The sequence below is a fragment of the Pogona vitticeps genome, chromosome 5, assembly GCF_051106095.1.
Source record: "Pogona vitticeps strain Pit_001003342236 chromosome 5, PviZW2.1, whole genome shotgun sequence".
NCBI classification, from domain to species: domain Eukaryota; kingdom Metazoa; phylum Chordata; class Lepidosauria; order Squamata; family Agamidae; genus Pogona; species Pogona vitticeps.
The window spans coordinates 21,793,230-21,809,898 of NC_135787.1; the positions used below are offsets into that span (position 1 = coordinate 21,793,230).

Below are 16,669 nucleotides of genomic sequence, written 5' to 3' on the forward strand. Positions count from 1 at the left end.
TAGAGATTCCTATTTACTCGTTAATTGGTCACCTTAATGTTAATTACACTGGCACATAAAAAAAAATTCAGGAAAAGGTCATTTTCTCAAATCAGTCTTCAAGTGCCATGAAATCTTTCTTATGCAATTGTGCAGCATTTTTTGGTTTACTCCCATAAAAGTGACATAAGCTTGCCACTTTAATGTCTGATCTTACTGTTAATGAAAGTTAAAACTAGGCATGTGTAATGCCAATGAGTGTTTTTGGCTAACACAGATTTCATCCTGTTGCTTTGTAACGCATGTGAAGGCAAAAGGTTTAACATTCTGTTGTTCCTGGCCAACAATTAAGAAGTCACGTCTGGGAATCTTGGGAGCCTACGCATCCGCTGGTTTGGTGTGCATTAGAGAATTCCACTGAGGACTCTTTAATTGCCAGCTAGGAATGACTGAACATTGCACCTTTCGCTTAACATAGCAACAGGATTTTAGCCGTAGCCTCTATATCAATGGTCCCCAATCTCGGCTCCAATGTTCTTGGACTTCAACTCCCAGAAATCCTGACCAACAGAGGTGGTGGTGAAGGCTTCTGGGAGTTGTAGTCCAAGAACATCTGGACACCCAAGGTTGGGTACTATATCAAGGGTAGCCAACTTCCAGAGGTTTGAGGGCTGTTCAGTTGTAGTGTAGTAAGGCTACATCTGTTTCCTGCTTGGAAACAGATGTATCCTTACTGCACTACGAGTGAACAGCCTGGCTTGGAAAGAAGTACAGTGGCGCCTCGCAAGACGATGTTAATCTGTTCTGCGGAGATCGCTGTATTTCAAAAACATCATCTTGCGAAACCAAATTTCCCATAGGAATGCATTAAAAATTAATTAATACATTTTATGGGGAAAAATTTTTAAAAGGCACTTAAAGGATAGGCGGCTGGGGAAGCACCATGGGAGGACTGGCGGGGGGTCCCCTCACTGCGATCGCCACCTTTGGAGGTCCCCCGCCAGTCCTCTGATGGTGCAGGAAAAGCCTCCTAAGCACTCTAAAGTGGGTGCAGGTGGTTTCAGGGCACCCCCGCCAGGGCTCTGATGGTGCAGGGGAAGCCAGGTCTGATGGTACAGGGGAAACCATCAGAACCCTGGTGGGGGTGCCCCGAAACCACATGTCCCTGCTTTGGGAGCCCCCTGGGGCTTACCTTGCACCATGGGAGGACTCACGCGGGTCCCTCTGTGCAGCAATCGGCATTTGCAGAGGTTTGTCCAAAACCATTTTTAAAGTTCCTGCCTCTTCCTCCAGCCTTCGGCAAGCCTCGGAAGGGAAAAGGAAAATTTTTCCCCTCCAAGGCTTGCCGAAGGTTGGAGAAAGAGGTGCAGGAAAAGCCTCCAAAGTGCTCTAAAGCAGGGCATGGGTGGTCGTACAGCGAAAAAGCCCCATTTGAACCATCGTTCAACCCATCGTAAAGTTATTTCCTCATCAAGTGGGGTAACCGTGTAGCAAGGCACCACTGTAGTTCTTTGAGTTTGAATTTATACCCAACCGTACCACAGGCAGGGCCAGGCAATGCTTTCCCCCTATGGTGGTTTCACCACTTGTGAACTGTGAAATCCACAATTGTGAAATTACATACACTGAATACAAAGAGTGACTTAAGTGTAACAGCCCTTATCATTGGAAAAGTGTGATAGGCACATTATTTTTTGTTGCATGGAGACACTAACTTGATAATTCCGTGTTTCCTATTTCCCCCCCCCTTTTTCATATGAACCAAAATATTGCTGGCTTTAATGTAATGCGTCAGGGCTTCCACTCTTAAATTTCATAATTAGGTAATGGTACAGTGCTATCTCACAATAGAAATGCCAATGCCAACTAAACTTAATGGAGGATGAATTAATCAGGCAAATGGCCATGAATCTGAATGTTTCGCCTACCAGGATATTCCTGTCCCCTCTTCACCCCACCCCACCCCCGCCACACTGAAGACAGATATTGGTTTCTTACTCAGCTCTGTGGGCAGCATTCAGCTCATTAAATCAACAACAAAAAGAGCAAAAATCATCTTAGTAAGTTAAAGGTTCCTGTTATTCCAGAGGAGAGCCATATTGACCCAGCTAGACAGACAAAGAGAAGGAAAGACTTGTGGAAAGATGTGCCATATCACTGACTAACCTACCAGGTGGGATACAGAATTCTGATAGTACATATAAGGCCTGTTTGTAACCAGGGTTGACTCAAGGCATGGTGCAGCCTGAGGGAAAGGAGCAAATGTTGCCCACTATCAATCAAGCTTCATATAACATATGCATATATGGCCAAGTTAATTTGTTCCTTTCCTGGCCTCTGGTACTTAAAAAAAAAAAAAGAATTAAGAAGTTGCATATGTTGTCCTTTCATCCATGGAGGTTGATGGCTCCAGTTTCATGGGGGCAGTGAAAAGCTCTTGGCTTTAGTTCAGAATTACAGGAACTGTCCAAGGTACTGAAACACGTTCCCAAAATAGCCCCAGCACCTGAAAAGGCAGGATGAAGCAACAGTTTCCCCTATCTTTGCCATGCTCTGCAGAGTAGACAACCTTACTTTGCTAGGTTGGTGCTCTTCAGATGTGTAGGTTAACTGCCTTCAAACTGGTGGTTTCCAAATATGTTGGATTATGAGTATCTCCATGGCAGTTGGGGATGTTCGGAGCACTCAACAGATCTGGAAGGTAACGGGTTAGAGGGAGCTGACATGGACATATTGGAACAGGTTTAGGAAAAGATAACAAGGGCATATGGTGAAGACACCATATGAGAGAAGGCTGAAAGAAGGACTATGTTCCACCAGTAGTCTGTGGCGGGTATGATTGGATGAATACTTGAAGGCTTATCACATACAACAAGAGTTGTTCTCTCCTGAACTAGAGGGCAGGACTAGGTTAATGCTTTCAAGTCACAGAAGGATCTCAACGTATTGCTAGCAGAAGCATCTCTTTGACTCACTGGTCATCCTCAAGCAGAGACTGGGCAGAAGTCTGCTGTGGATTCTCCAGTGTTGGTTTTCTACTAAACAAGGTATGAACTAGGTGGCCTACGAGATCCCTCTCAACTCTCTTCTTTGCTTATTTCATTTGTATCCTCTCTTTTTTGTCTAAGTAACATCCAGTTTTATCTTCACAACAATCCGTGAAGCAGGTGAGAATGAGAAATAGCAATTGGATAAGACGCTTCTAGTGTTGAATCCAGGACAAATAAACAGCAGGGCCTTTTGAATTGTGGGGACAATGACACCATCTTCCAACCCTGGAGGCATCTCATAGCAATCGAGTAAGAATCTGATTCCTCAGCAGCTACATATGGTTGACTGCTGTTCTAGTTATAATGCAATATATTTTGGAGTCTCTTTTCTTTTAATAGCCAGTTTAAGACCCATTAGCTTTACAGAATACAGGCTCATTGTGGAGATGAAAGCCACCTGAACTGGTTTGTTTCTAGAACTGCACTTTTCAGCATCTCTCTGGAGATGTTGCTATGAATGACTGCTCCTCGTGGCTGATCATCACACCTTTTCCAGTGAGCTTTGTGTCTGAATAGAGATTTGTGCCCACCTGTGCCATGCCAGTCTGTTGTGCTATCAGCTGATGTGCATTATACTTCACTGCTTCTCATGATCAACTATATCTGAATGATTTACAGAATAAAGTAGATAGGAGAAGATTGGATGAATTCCAGAAGGAAAGGTTTGTCACATAACCCTTTGTGGAATCTTCCCATCTCCTCTGCCCATTTTTGATATTTCTGGGATGGGTATCTCAGTACAGCTCAGAGCATGATCTTGCCATGGTCCTGATCTTTGAATTTTCTACTTGCAGACAGAGTTTATGGTGACAGGACAACATATACTACTATCAAGCTGGACATCCCGCCAGGGCAAGACGAACTAATCTTACTTCAGGAGCAAGTGAAGAAGGGCATCATTTCTATGGATGAAGCTGTGGAGAAATTCAAACAATGGCAGAGTCTTAGAAGTGGATTAGGAGCCACCAAGCAGGTAGAAATCTTACCAGTTTCGTTTGCATGTATGCACCAGACTTTATTTTCAAATGGGCATGTCTAAGGGTTGGATGGTTTTTTACGAGTAAGCCTGAGTTGTAGATCTTCCATCAAACTTCAGTTGTATATGCATGTGTTAGTAACAAAGATAATTGCAGTTATGTCAGATAGTTGGTCTGGTTCAGACATCATAGTCCCTATGGTTTATTGGAGCAGGAACAAATCATATGCTTTAGCTTTCCTTGCTCCTGCTTTTATATGCCTGATTTTGGTAAGGATATATATTTTGTGATGTCCAAACTGTGACTGAAGAGAGTGATTCACACCTTTTAATAATTTATGTCCCTCTAATCTTTCTGTCAAAGAATCTGAGTGGCACTATTTTCCCCCCAAGAAAAATGGGTATCTTCTTATATTTATAATTCATGGAAAATTGGTACCCATTAGGAACAAGACTTTAAGAAAAACACTATCCCATATTACTGCTAAGGGTCAAAAGCTCACAGATGGATAAGTCCATGGAATTTAGGTCAGTAGGAGGGCATGGAGATTAAAGGACATTTTTTCAGTAATTTTATAAAAACCCTGTGTCCCACTTAGACATGCTTCAATAGTAGTGCGTGTACCATTGATGCAGAATCACTGATTGAAATGTTTTTCTCCAGACCTTGGTGCGAAACTACAACTAGATCCTGAATTCAGATCCTGGTTTGACCCTTTAATGAGAGTGTCCCTGTTTTGATGTCATGAGGAAGTTGACTATAAGAAAACACTGTATTTTCTTCTAAGCTGGCTGCCTGAGGAGAAAAGCAAACTCTTGGGCACCATATGGTACACATGCAGGAGTCTCAATAGCGTAGACTTCAGGTTGAAGTGATCTATTAATCAGATCATGAGACATCAACCCTTATTTGAAAATTTCTGAACTGAACCTGTATCTGGGGTTTCATATTATCCATTCTGAACCAGAATCCTATTCGTCCATGTGATCGTGTAAAGACGACCAGGTAAGCATTTCTTCCCTTCTGGCAGCTGTCCTTTGGACAAGCAGTGGTACAATGAACGCACAACTTGGGTGGGTGAAGAGCAGACTGCCAGAAGGGTTGTGCTTAAGTGCATGGGTTTTCAAGATTGGATTTTGGCCTTAGCTTTCTGCCCTGGTTCTCGTGCCATCTGCATTGATTATGGTATCTGTTTCAAGATAGTCCCTGTGTCTAAATGCAGGGATCAAGCATGAAAGCCCCCATCTGGAATTGTTACTTATGATCACTGTAATTCTTATTATTACTAATGTTTATAATACAGGAGATAATAACTCTGATAGCAAATGAAGCAATTTGAATACCTGAAAGCACTTCGAGAATTCTCCAGCCACATTGCATGTACAGATGTATATAGTCACAGACAGTGATTTGTTCACAAAAACCATTTGCTTTGGGAAGATTCCAAATTTTGATCCTTTTGTTTACCAAAAGCTCCTTTCTCTTTCATGTAAATAGAGCCCAATGAAGCTGCTTTCTTAGGCTACAAGTCCCGGAACCCACCAGTCAGCATGGCTTCTGACAGGCAAGGGGATTTTGAAAATTTGACTTCATGAAAGCAACTTTTCCGGGCTGTGCCTGTCAGGCAACTGTATAAATGTGATTAGGGAGCACAACTCAAATAGTCAGAATAGATTCTTCCTGCTAGCCCATTATGGTTATAAAAGACTTTCCTCTGATGGAGGCAGGGAGGATCAAAACCGTTCTGTGTATGGATGATGATAATTTCCTTTCTAGCCTTGAGAAGTGGGTGGCTGTGACAGTGATATTGAATTTGGTCTTGTAGAAAATTTTCCATAGATTCTTTGGTATCAATTGCTGAAATACAAGGATTTTCCTACAAAATGAAAGAGAGTTTTTCCCCATGTGTTTAAAAATCATTTCCTCTACCAAAAGCTTAAGTATGCAGAATATTAAAAAGCTCCTTTCCTCCAGCAACTCATTCATTATTTTTAACAATCAACTGCAGCAGCCATTGATTTTTGTTGTTGTTTGTGTGTTTCTTTCTTACTTAAGGAAAAAATATGCCAGCTCAGAGACTCTATTATCAGAGAAAGGCCAGAGGAGGAAAGCACGCTTGGTAAATTACATTTTTCTTGTATTTTGGTTGGTTAGGAAAGGAATAAGAATAAGAAATTATCTGAGCCAGAGTTTTTTGAAATCCATAGAAAACCTTCTGTAGTTTGCCCATCATCTTATGGGTACTTGCCCAGGCTGAAGGCATCCTTTTGTTTGACAGAGCAACACAAAATGCACCATATTTTGAATTTTAAAAATGGATACAAAATACTAATGTTTTAGGCAAACCTGGAATAGCTCAGTGAGTTGGAGTGCCAGCTAGAGTTGAGAGTTCAAATCCCCACTGTGCCTCCCAGAGAGAAGACAGTTGAGGTCACCTGGAGCATTTTTGGCTACTGGGCTTAAGTGCCCTGCTACCTGTGCCACCTTGGGCAGGATACATGGTCCCAGAGCACCACCAGAAGGAGAGACTTCTGAGTGATTTATACCTGGAAGATAAATCACCTTGTGTCAGAATTGGCTTGGGTGGACATATGACCAATCACAGCATTTAGGCATTGGAATCAGGAAATATCTTTCAAGTTGTGATTGTGTATTTTGGGAGTCAAATTTGTAATATTTGAAGCATTGTGTTTAGAGTAAGCAACATCAATGTGTGCACTAGCCCTCCCAAAGATGTTATAGCAGAGATGAGTGACTTCCACAGGTCATGGGTGTGCACTTAGTTAACCATCTGGGGCTACACATACCTTGGCACCACATATAGTAAAACAGCATTAAATTAAGCTGTTTGCCTTTAAAACAAAAGACATAAGGAGCATGCACCTTATTTTGAACTCAGTTCATACCTCCAGGAGACATCTGGTCTTGTTAATTTGCTTCAGCACAAGGTACATACTGTTTACACTTCTTGTTTTAAGGCAGAATTGTCTCATTTAATGATATTCTTGTTACCAGTTCCCCAAATTTCAACCGTGTAATGCATTGGGGAAATTGTAGGGCAAAGAAAAAAGGAGTTGCCAAGTGGCCTATTATGTAGTTCCTGAGCTATCCATGGTCAACCATGAAATATAGAATGGTTCTTAGGGGGAGTGAAGCCCCTGCCCTAAACTCTTCCACATTGATTGACCCTAACTCATCCCTGGCCAGCAGGCTACAATTTTCAAAGACTGCAGCCCACAGATGAATCTTCAAAATGCTGTGGGAGCTCCCCTGCCATCGTCACTGAAATTGCAATGTTCACCACAAAAGCTGAACTCCAAAAAATTTGGCATGTCATTGTCATGGATAAAGTCAAAGGAAAAAGTCTACGTTTGGAACGTAGCTGTAGTGAGAACACACTCCAAGTGGCAAATGAGAGGAGAGTAAGCCCCCCCAAAAAATTGTTACCACAATTTTGCTTCTTATTTTTGTTATTATTTTTTCTGCTAACAGACAACATCACCATTGTTCATCATCCAGGAGGTATGTCACACCAACATAATTTCATAAATTATAGCTGCAATTATGTTTTTAAAAAACTGTCTCCCAATTAATTTTCCAGGAATTAACAATTTGTTACTAAGTGACAATACAGTTTCATTCATTCATTCATTCATTCATTCATTCATTCATTCATTCATTCATTCATTCATTCATTCATTCATTCTAGCACTGATGCAAAGATTTTTCTGCTCAGTCTCCTTTTCCTGAAATGCAGTTGACACGGTGGGTTGCCTAAAATTGTAGATCCGAGTGAGGATTTATGCAAATTCTCAGTGACTTTTGTGGGTTAGGGCTTGCAAAAACAGGCAATGAGAATGATTTATTAAAAACTGTTTCACTGTCTTTGCAAAGATTGAGAGCAAAGCTTCTACGCTGCCCCATCCCCCATAAAGAATGCCCTTTACAAAATAATACTACGTCCCTATTAGAACTTGGAAATAATTTGCTAAAATGCATCTGTTGCCCTAAATAGTTAGATTTTTAGCAAATAACTTAAACACTCATTATTAGGATTGTTAAACTGTCAGACAATGCTATTATATCATTCCTTGTTTGGTTAAAGAGGGACGTGGTGGTGCTGCAGGCTAAACCACAGAAGCCTTTGTGTGCTGCAGGGTCAGAAGACTAGCAGTCGTAAGATCGAATCCATGCGATGGAGTGAGCTCCCATCTCCTTTGTCCCAGCTCCTCGCCAACCTAGCAGTTCGAAAGCATGTAAATGCGAGTAGATAAATAGGTACCATCTTGGTGGGAAGGTAAACAGCATTCCATGTATAGGCATGCTGGCCACATGACAACGGAAACTGTCTTCGGACAAATGCTGGCTCTACGACTTGGAAACGGGGATGAGCACCACCCCCTAGAGTCGAACACGACTGACTATAATGTCAATGGGAACCTTTACCTTTACCTGTTTGGTTAAACTCTTATTATCAGTTTCAGAAATTTTAACTGATATTTTAAAGTTCAACTATTTAATATGTTAATTGAAACATTACCAACTCTTAATGGTTTAAGATCAGTGATTTAGCTTGAATTAACAATTTGATGCTAATATTTTAGTACTACTTTTACGGTTTCCAAGCTCTGACTATTACTTAGTACTGTTCCAAAATGCATCATTGCAGGGAGGGGGAAAACATGGCAACCCCTGCAGGAAATGTACATGCCTCTCTCTGGCAAAATAAATACTTTCTGTTAAACAAAAGACCTTTATGTGCCTCCTGAAGATGGACAGGGACTTGGCACAGGTGAACTCTTCATGGCAAAGAATCAACAGGCAGTGTGTACCCCCAAGAGAACCAAATATCTGTCATTTAATGAGTACAACTTATCACAAAATAGCCCCTTTAGAAGAGCTGGATCCACTGGTAAGGTTGTATTTAGCAAAAAGCTGCCCAGAGATTGTATGGAGCCCAAGGGATGATTTTTACAGCCCACACAGCCCTCCTCCCCCCCCCCCAAAAAAAAACCAGAGCAAAAATATTTGTTTCCATAAAAGTGCCTATTGCCATTCCTGGAGGTCTTAAAGAGCAGTGGTTTTCAGGAATGTTGGCAAGTCTCTGTGTTTGGTACCAGGTCCCAAGTCCGAGTCCCAAGCATTTTTCCCCAGAAAAAAAAAGGGAGGGGTGGGTGGGTTCCAAGTTGCAACTTGAATCTGAGTGATGAAGCCAAAACTTGAATCGAGTCTGAGTCAATTCACCAGTGCAACTTAAGTCCAACTTGAGAGTGAATCTCATGACATGAGTCCCTATCCCTGGTGATTTTTATTTATTTATTTATTTATTTATTTATTTATTTATTTATTTATTTATTTGTTTGTTTGTTTGTTTGTTTGTTTGTTTGTTTGTTTGTTTGTTTATTTGTTTATTTGTTTATTTGTTTATTTGTTTATTTGTTTATTTGTTTATTTGTTTATTTGTTTATTTATATGCCACCCACACTACCCAAAGGTCTCTGGGTGGCTTACAACAATTAAAATATGTTATGTTACAGAGATTGGGAGAGGGTCCCCAAGATATATGCACACCCATCATAATAACAACAAAAATCAAAAGATGGAATGCCCAATCACTACCTTTCTGTTTATTCTCCCACCCCACCCCTCCTCCACTGTCCCTGACATAACCTGTGCTTTGGTCTAGGCATGGAAAGTTAACCCTAAGGCCCACCACATATGCTTGCCCTTGATATATGAGAATTGCGTAGAGCAGAAAGTATGTGGTCTTCGAGATATTGTGGTACTCAACTGCGCTACCTAGCAAGCCAATGGTGAGGGATGATGAGGATTGTAATACAATAGCATTAGGAAATTTCACATGCTCAGTCCCTGGTTTAAGGTTTTAAAGTCCACATAATCTGTACCTCTGTGCTGATTGATTTTCCCGTCTGTAAAATTGTAACCTCAGTACCTATAGCTAAGCACTAGTCTGACCAAAAACAAACAAACAAATTAGAAACAAACCCCTTGTATTTATGCACTTCAATAGGTTCGGTGAACAGAGGAAAAGACAGTCTGAATGCTGAAGGTGTCGTATACTCCCGTCCATTTGGAAAGTAGGTACGTATACATGATTTTGTTTTTTGTTTCACTGTGGAAATACTAGTTTTAGAACACAGCCCTTCTAGAATTTTATTATTTAATTAACTACTATGAAATAAGCAGAGCCTGGGAAATTGCTTTGTTGGACTGCAACTCCCAGATTCCCTAATGCACTGGAAATAAGTATTGATTCCACCAATTAAGAACCCATTGAAAATCTCATCCTGGTGCCAGATCTCAAGGGTATATATTTGTAAAGTTCATCGCCACTGCACACACACACACTTTATCTTTTCAGAACCCTCTTCAAATTCACAGCATCCTTCCTATACAGTCATAGGCTGCTGCCAAACTAGGGAAATAGTTTGGTTTATGAAGATAGATGGTATCTGCCCCTACCCCCAGATATTTAATTTTTAAAAAAAAAAATCTGTAGTCACCACACTAGATTGCACAATATTTATTGTGATCTATTTCAAGAGGATGTATTTCGGAAGTATTTAATGTTTCAGAAGAATTTTTTATAAGTTTAGCAAATTGATTGTCTTCAAGCCACTTATTTTGGCACAAAGCCTTGGGAAAGAACAAGAAAAGATTCCCATGGATTTAAGGATACCTACGGTAAGAGTATTTTTCTTGTGCATTCAGGAAGCCTGCTTTTCTGTAGTTCCAGAAGATGTGCCTGGAGCACTTTATACATAGTTATAATTATTTTTCAAGCTACCATTAATGTCAGCAGGTCTGTAACTAGGGTGGAATAACTGGGGCTTCAACCTAGGACACCCAAATATATAGGACACCAAAATCAAGAACGTTCGAAAATAAATGGTAACATCTTCCGGCCCAATTCACTTTTCTTTTTCTTTTTGAAAACATAAACTTTCTCTTTCTTTTCTGGGGGAACACCATATTCTCCTCCTCCTTTTTTATAGAGGACTCATGGCCATTGAATGTCTGTCATTTTTGTTATTATTATTATTTCCAGATCCCAGATACATACCTACAGACATCTGTATTTCATTCACCTATAGGCAGGCCTAGACCTCCAAGGTTGGATAGCATTCTAGGCCTCATTTCCTGTTGTGGTGCTTCATAGGCATGATAGTCTCACTGCCCTTTAGACTGTATAAAAGGTGCCTTCCGAAGGACTACCCTGCCCAGGAAGCATTGCAGCAGGAAACAAAAATCGTGCCCTCTGTAGGTTTTCAGAAATTTATATTAGACTCAGATCTGTGTTGGTACAGACTGGGATCAACTGAAATCTGAAATTCATGTAGACTAGTCTAGGATCAGCGTGAGGAGAATACAGCAGTAGTAATGATATATGTTGCTCCTGTCCATTATGTTTTATTAATGCACAGTACAAAGTCAAAGTGCTGACTACATAAAAACAATTCTGGATTGTATAAACAGAACTTTGCAAACGATGCTATTTTAACATGATGGGGTCTTATGACAATCAATGTATCTGGTCTTTAATAAATATGTCCCTAAGTATCTCCCGCCTTCAAACTGCCTTCTCAGCATTACCCAAAAGCCATTCAGGATAGCACCAAGCCCCTTTGAAAAATTGCTAATTTAACGATTACAAGCACTATCCTAATTGCTTGGCTGCAGATCCTTAGATTTTCACTTCCTTGCTAGCGTCTTGTTTTCATTCCATTTTGGCAGCTTGCTCATTAGTCACCTGTGGAGTCCACTATAAGAAGGGACATTTATCTATAAACGTGTAAGAAGGATAGTTGACACTGTGTCCTGGCAGGTCTTCTGTATGTTTTGAACAGGTTCATGACAGGCAGAAGATCAGTGAGAGGAAGTTCCAACATCACTGCCTCTCCATTCTGCGAAAACATGGATCATTAAATTTCTGAAAGCAGCAAAAGGCCTGAAAGCCATGACACAAAAGGGACATAGCTAGAGAGAAACACAATTTCTGCTTCTCAAATCCAGCTGAGGAAGAAAGTTCCAAAGGGAGCTTTTGATTTGCCCAAAATCATGCAATGAAGTAGTGAACATGGGTGAGATATTGTCCTAGAATTCAATAATGTTTGGGCTTTGTCCTGTTTATTGACAAGTCATATGTTAATTTCAGAGTTTATGTAAGAAAAGTCCCAAATTCAGTTCCCAGCATTCAGAAAAGTTCAGATAGAATTGGTCCCATTCAGAGAAAATTTGAATGGCTGAATTGATCAGTACAAAACAATTTCATGTATTTTTCAGGTCTTCCATGTTACTCATTTTTAGTGTCTTAGCAAATATGCACATAGTTAAGTCAACAGGAGAGAAACCTGTAACGTGATCTCACAACATACATGGGAATCTGAGCGTGCTGCCAAATCTTATTTGCTGATATTTTATGTCTGCATTGCAGACATAAAGGCTGAAATCCTGTTCCTTATTTTTCCGTGTATAAGATTCCCCCATGTATAAAATGCCTTCCACTTTTCCAACCCAAAATTAAGAAATCACTGTTTTAAACATAAAACAGAACACATTTTTATTTAGTAATTAGGTAACATTTACATAGCAGTACTGTCATATTATGCATCACACTTAGCTTTGAGCATATTGTTTTATTCACCCTCAGAACGCTCCAACATTACCAGTCCCTGTTGCATCTGAGCACTGCCTACACACTCCACCTCCAAAGAGGTGTGTTCCAATTGGTCTGTTCAGCATAAACTGATGTCAGTTACATAAGGCTCATGACTGGAGGAAGCTAAGTCTTGTGACTGTAGGAAGCTAAGCCTCATGATTGGAGGCAGCTAAGCCTAATGATTGAAGGAAGCCTGTTTGCAGAGACAAGGTAGCGGCAGTTTTACAATCACGCAGTTCTCTCCTTGGCCTACTTCCGTGTATAAGACAACCCTCAATTTATAGTCTAAAGATTTTAGACAAAAGTATCATCTTAAACGAGGGACGTGGTAGCGCTGTGGGCTAAACTGCAGAAGCCTGTGCTGCAGGGTCAGAAGACCAACCAGTCGTAAGATTGAATCCACGCGACGGAGTGAGCACCCATCGCTTGTCCCAGCTCCCGCCAACCTAGCGGTTCGAAAGCATGCAAATGCAAGTAGATAAATAGGGACCATCTCAGTGGGAAGGTAACGGCATTCCATGTCTAAGTCGCACTGGCCATGTGACCACGGAAGATTGTCCTCGGACAAAACGCTGGCTCTACGGCTTGGAAACGGGGATGAGCACCGCCCCCTAGAGTTGAACACGACTGGACAAAAATTGTCAAGGGGAACCTTTACCTTTACTATCATCTTAAACACGGAAAAATATGGTACTTAGCATAGTAAGTCACAAGTAGAGTAGGCCCATTGAATCAATGGAACATAGAGGACTTGACTTACCAAATCCTCAGTTATTTTCAAACAAGTCTACTCTAGTTGTGACTTGCTACACCTAGCAACAGGTTTTTAACCAAACTCTGCTAGACCAACAAGTTACATTGTTACTGCCAACTAGTTACTATTGCAGGTAACCAAGATAACAATGTTACATTGCCAAAAAGGAATAAAGTTTCTTTATAGTTAATAATGTTTTCTGGTTATTTTAGAAAGTGACCTTCTAAGACTTGCATTAAAGACATTTTAGACACATTTTGACAGGAAATGTTGGTTTATGCTACAGTATTCTCTTAATCACTCGTTAAGGATGTTCCCACATTAGCAAAAAAGTAACAAAAGCTATTAATGTGCAGCACAAATGTAACAAGAATTTAAACAAGTAGCAATAAGAAGTTACTTGTCAAACACTGTGGCTGAAATCCTGTTGCTAAGTGTAGAATCATTAAACTATTCTCAAGATATCTTTCACCTTGGCATCTTGGCCAATATTCTCAACAGTGTGAGTATGATTTCTATGTTTTTCTATATTTTCAGATTCTGTGTTTACTTGCTCTGTTTGGGCAGTTGCTATTGTCATGTGGGCTGCAATGCCCCCCCCTTTTTTTGCAAACTCTTCTCTTTGGTAGTTTCCATAATAGCATTCTGAATGTCAGTCATCATACAACGTGTCATAAAATCCATAGCCAATGAGGTATAGTGGGTAGAATGTTGGACCAGGATTTAGGAGCCCTGGGTTCAAATCCCTGGTCAGCCATAAAAATGCACCAGAGTTGACAATATTAAACCACTCCTTGAACATCTCGCATATCCCAAAAACCCAGTTAGGGTCAGAAGTGACTTGACAGGTTATAACAATAATCACATAATAGGTTGTGAAAACTACAGCTGCGTATATAAGCCAGTGCATGATCATGTTGTTCCATTTTAAGAAAACAAGCATATATTAGCCAAGAGAAATTGCTTGTTCTTTTTAGACAACAGGGTCCCATGTATGCATTTATCCTTTTGTATGGCTTTGCTTTCTGGCCAACAGCTGGTTAACTGGGATCATTGTTCAGAATTTCAGAGTATCACTATGCTTAGGAGAACACTAGAAACATTAATTAGCTGTCAGATCAGTACAAAATTAATTAAGCTGCATTTATAAACTGAGCCTACGCATCTTTACTATCAATATCTTCACCTAGAACAGAAATTGCCAGTGGTTATTAATGAATATGACCTTCTTACTTGGGTCATCTCATTATTCCTTTCTACATGAATTTTACCTACTTTCTAAATTACCTTGTTGATGCCTCCATCACCCATCACCATAGATTGTGCCAAAAGGTTGCAGTTTTTCATCATTAAACTACTACTTTTTCTAATTATTTCTTTTTGACATTCATTACGAAAATGTAAGCATCCCAAAAGATGCAAGTGATTACAGTTAGTGGCTGGGGAGGGGAGCACTGCTTCTGGATGCGGAAGCCGTGTCTTATTTAGTCAGCCTCTATTATCGATTGCATTATTAAGCGTGCACTTTTCTAATCTTGCAGGTCTTCTATAGTGGTCATTACATGAATTTGCTAATGCCTTAAGAAAGCACATGCACACCCAGTTCCAGCATTCCTTCTGGCTGCATCACCTTTGGCAGATGTGAGAAGGCCTGCATTACCCACTTGAGAATCGTGGCCAAGCAGGGCTTCTGATTAGGTGGAGGGATTCGTGCACTCTTTTGCACTAATGCCAAATGGGTACCCACTGAGAGTGTGCCCAGCAGGCATATCATCATTGAGAAGGCATGGCCAGTAGGCATGATCCTGCTCTGCCTTCATGCTTTCACGGATGTTTTGAGGACAATCATCGGAATGACCTTATGGCATTTGGTCGCATGTGAATGGCTTGAATTGGAAAAGCACAACACAAGAGACAAGGGGCAACCCTCATTTATATGCCCTGACATTCAACAGACCTCTTATTTTATATCTGTGTACTAGAGTAGTAAGAGTTGGTCAGGTAATACACCTCTGTCATTCTTACTTGCAGAGGATCTTTCAGGACAGGATGGAAATCTCTGCTGCATCCCGGATAATATACTTATCAATCTGCATTACCATGGGAAAATTACAGCTTCAGACAATGCAAATGGGCCAAGTAGAGCCACAAATGTTATATAAGGAAAATTCCCATCTAACAGGCATTTCTTCTCTTCTTTCTTTCAGCATGTGACAAGTTGAAGGGAAAAGCAACATCCTCGCAGCATGAATGTGTGCATCCACACACACACATCCACACACAATGTGCTGGTTTTCTTCAAGTTTTGCTCTGAAGATTGGCAGCAAGCTGTTGAAAAATTGTATAATTTTACTCTATTCTCTACCAACTCAGGGTCCATTCATTTAGATTAGATTAGATTAGATTATAATTGACTGTTTTATTGATTATTTTATACCCTACCCACTTTTAGAGTTTCTTTGAACAGTCAAGTCACATTACTGAAATTCAGATCTATGACATTTGCAACCTGGTGTTTTGTTCTAGAGGAGAGGTAGGCAACATGTAGCTTTCCAAGTCTTTCTGAATCACAGCTCTCATCTCCTTTCACCATAACCTGTGCTTGTTAGGGCTGAGGAGAGCTGTCGTTCAGCAATATCTGAAGCAGGGTTCTCCAAACTTTTGACCACGAGGGCCACACTGGATATTTTCTACATTTTTGAGGTTGAAGGAACAGGAACATGTACACATGGATGCCCGCCCACACCGACGTACCCCCCATATGCCCCATGCACACACACACACCCCGCAAGCATGCACCCCCTCCCTGTTTGCCCACCCACCCATGCACGTATGCACACAGGCTGGAAGGGAACAGGCCAGATAAAATGGCAAGGTGGACCGAATGTAGCCCTCAAGCCATAGTTTGGAGACCCTTGTTTTATGGCAAGAGAAAGAAAATATGTATTAATAAAATTGACAGCCCCTAGCATGACTGTTTCCTGTTGTTCTTATTGTTCATCTATAATATTTCAATTATTTTAAATAAATAAATAAATTTTACATATTAATTGTTGGAAGCTGCCCTGTTTTAGCAAAGAAGCAGTGGGACGGCTTAAAGGTATTTCTATATTTCTGATGAAGGCAAGAAGGAAGGAAAAGAAAGAGAGAGAGAGAGAAAATAAATCCCTTGGATGAAACGCCATTATAATAAATTCTTCTATTTCTAATCTTCATGGCAAAGCTGGAC

At 40.6% G+C, this 16,669-nt stretch overlaps 1 protein-coding gene across 5 annotated transcripts in view; it reads left to right on the top strand.

The window, feature by feature from the left end:
• BANK1 (B cell scaffold protein with ankyrin repeats 1) overlaps window positions 1-16,211 on the top strand; it is a 193,187-nt gene extending 176,976 nt beyond the window's left edge. For 2 of the 5 annotated variants that reach the window (XM_020805437.3, XM_078394622.1), the window contains 5 exons: window positions 3,824-4,002; window positions 6,062-6,125; window positions 7,499-7,528; window positions 10,038-10,108; window positions 15,648-16,211. In XM_020805437.3, coding sequence (XP_020661096.3) covers window positions 3,824-4,002; window positions 6,062-6,125; window positions 7,499-7,528; window positions 10,038-10,108 — 344 coding nt within the window. In that variant the 3' untranslated portion in view covers window positions 15,648-16,211. Of the gene's footprint in view, window positions 1-3,823; window positions 4,003-4,669; window positions 5,012-6,061; window positions 6,126-7,498; window positions 7,529-10,037; window positions 10,109-15,647 lie in introns of all 5 variants that reach the window. The other 3 variants (XR_013545800.1, XM_020805438.3, XR_002301625.3) reach the window with 3 other exon arrangements.
• Window positions 16,212-16,669: the final 458 nt, after the last annotated feature.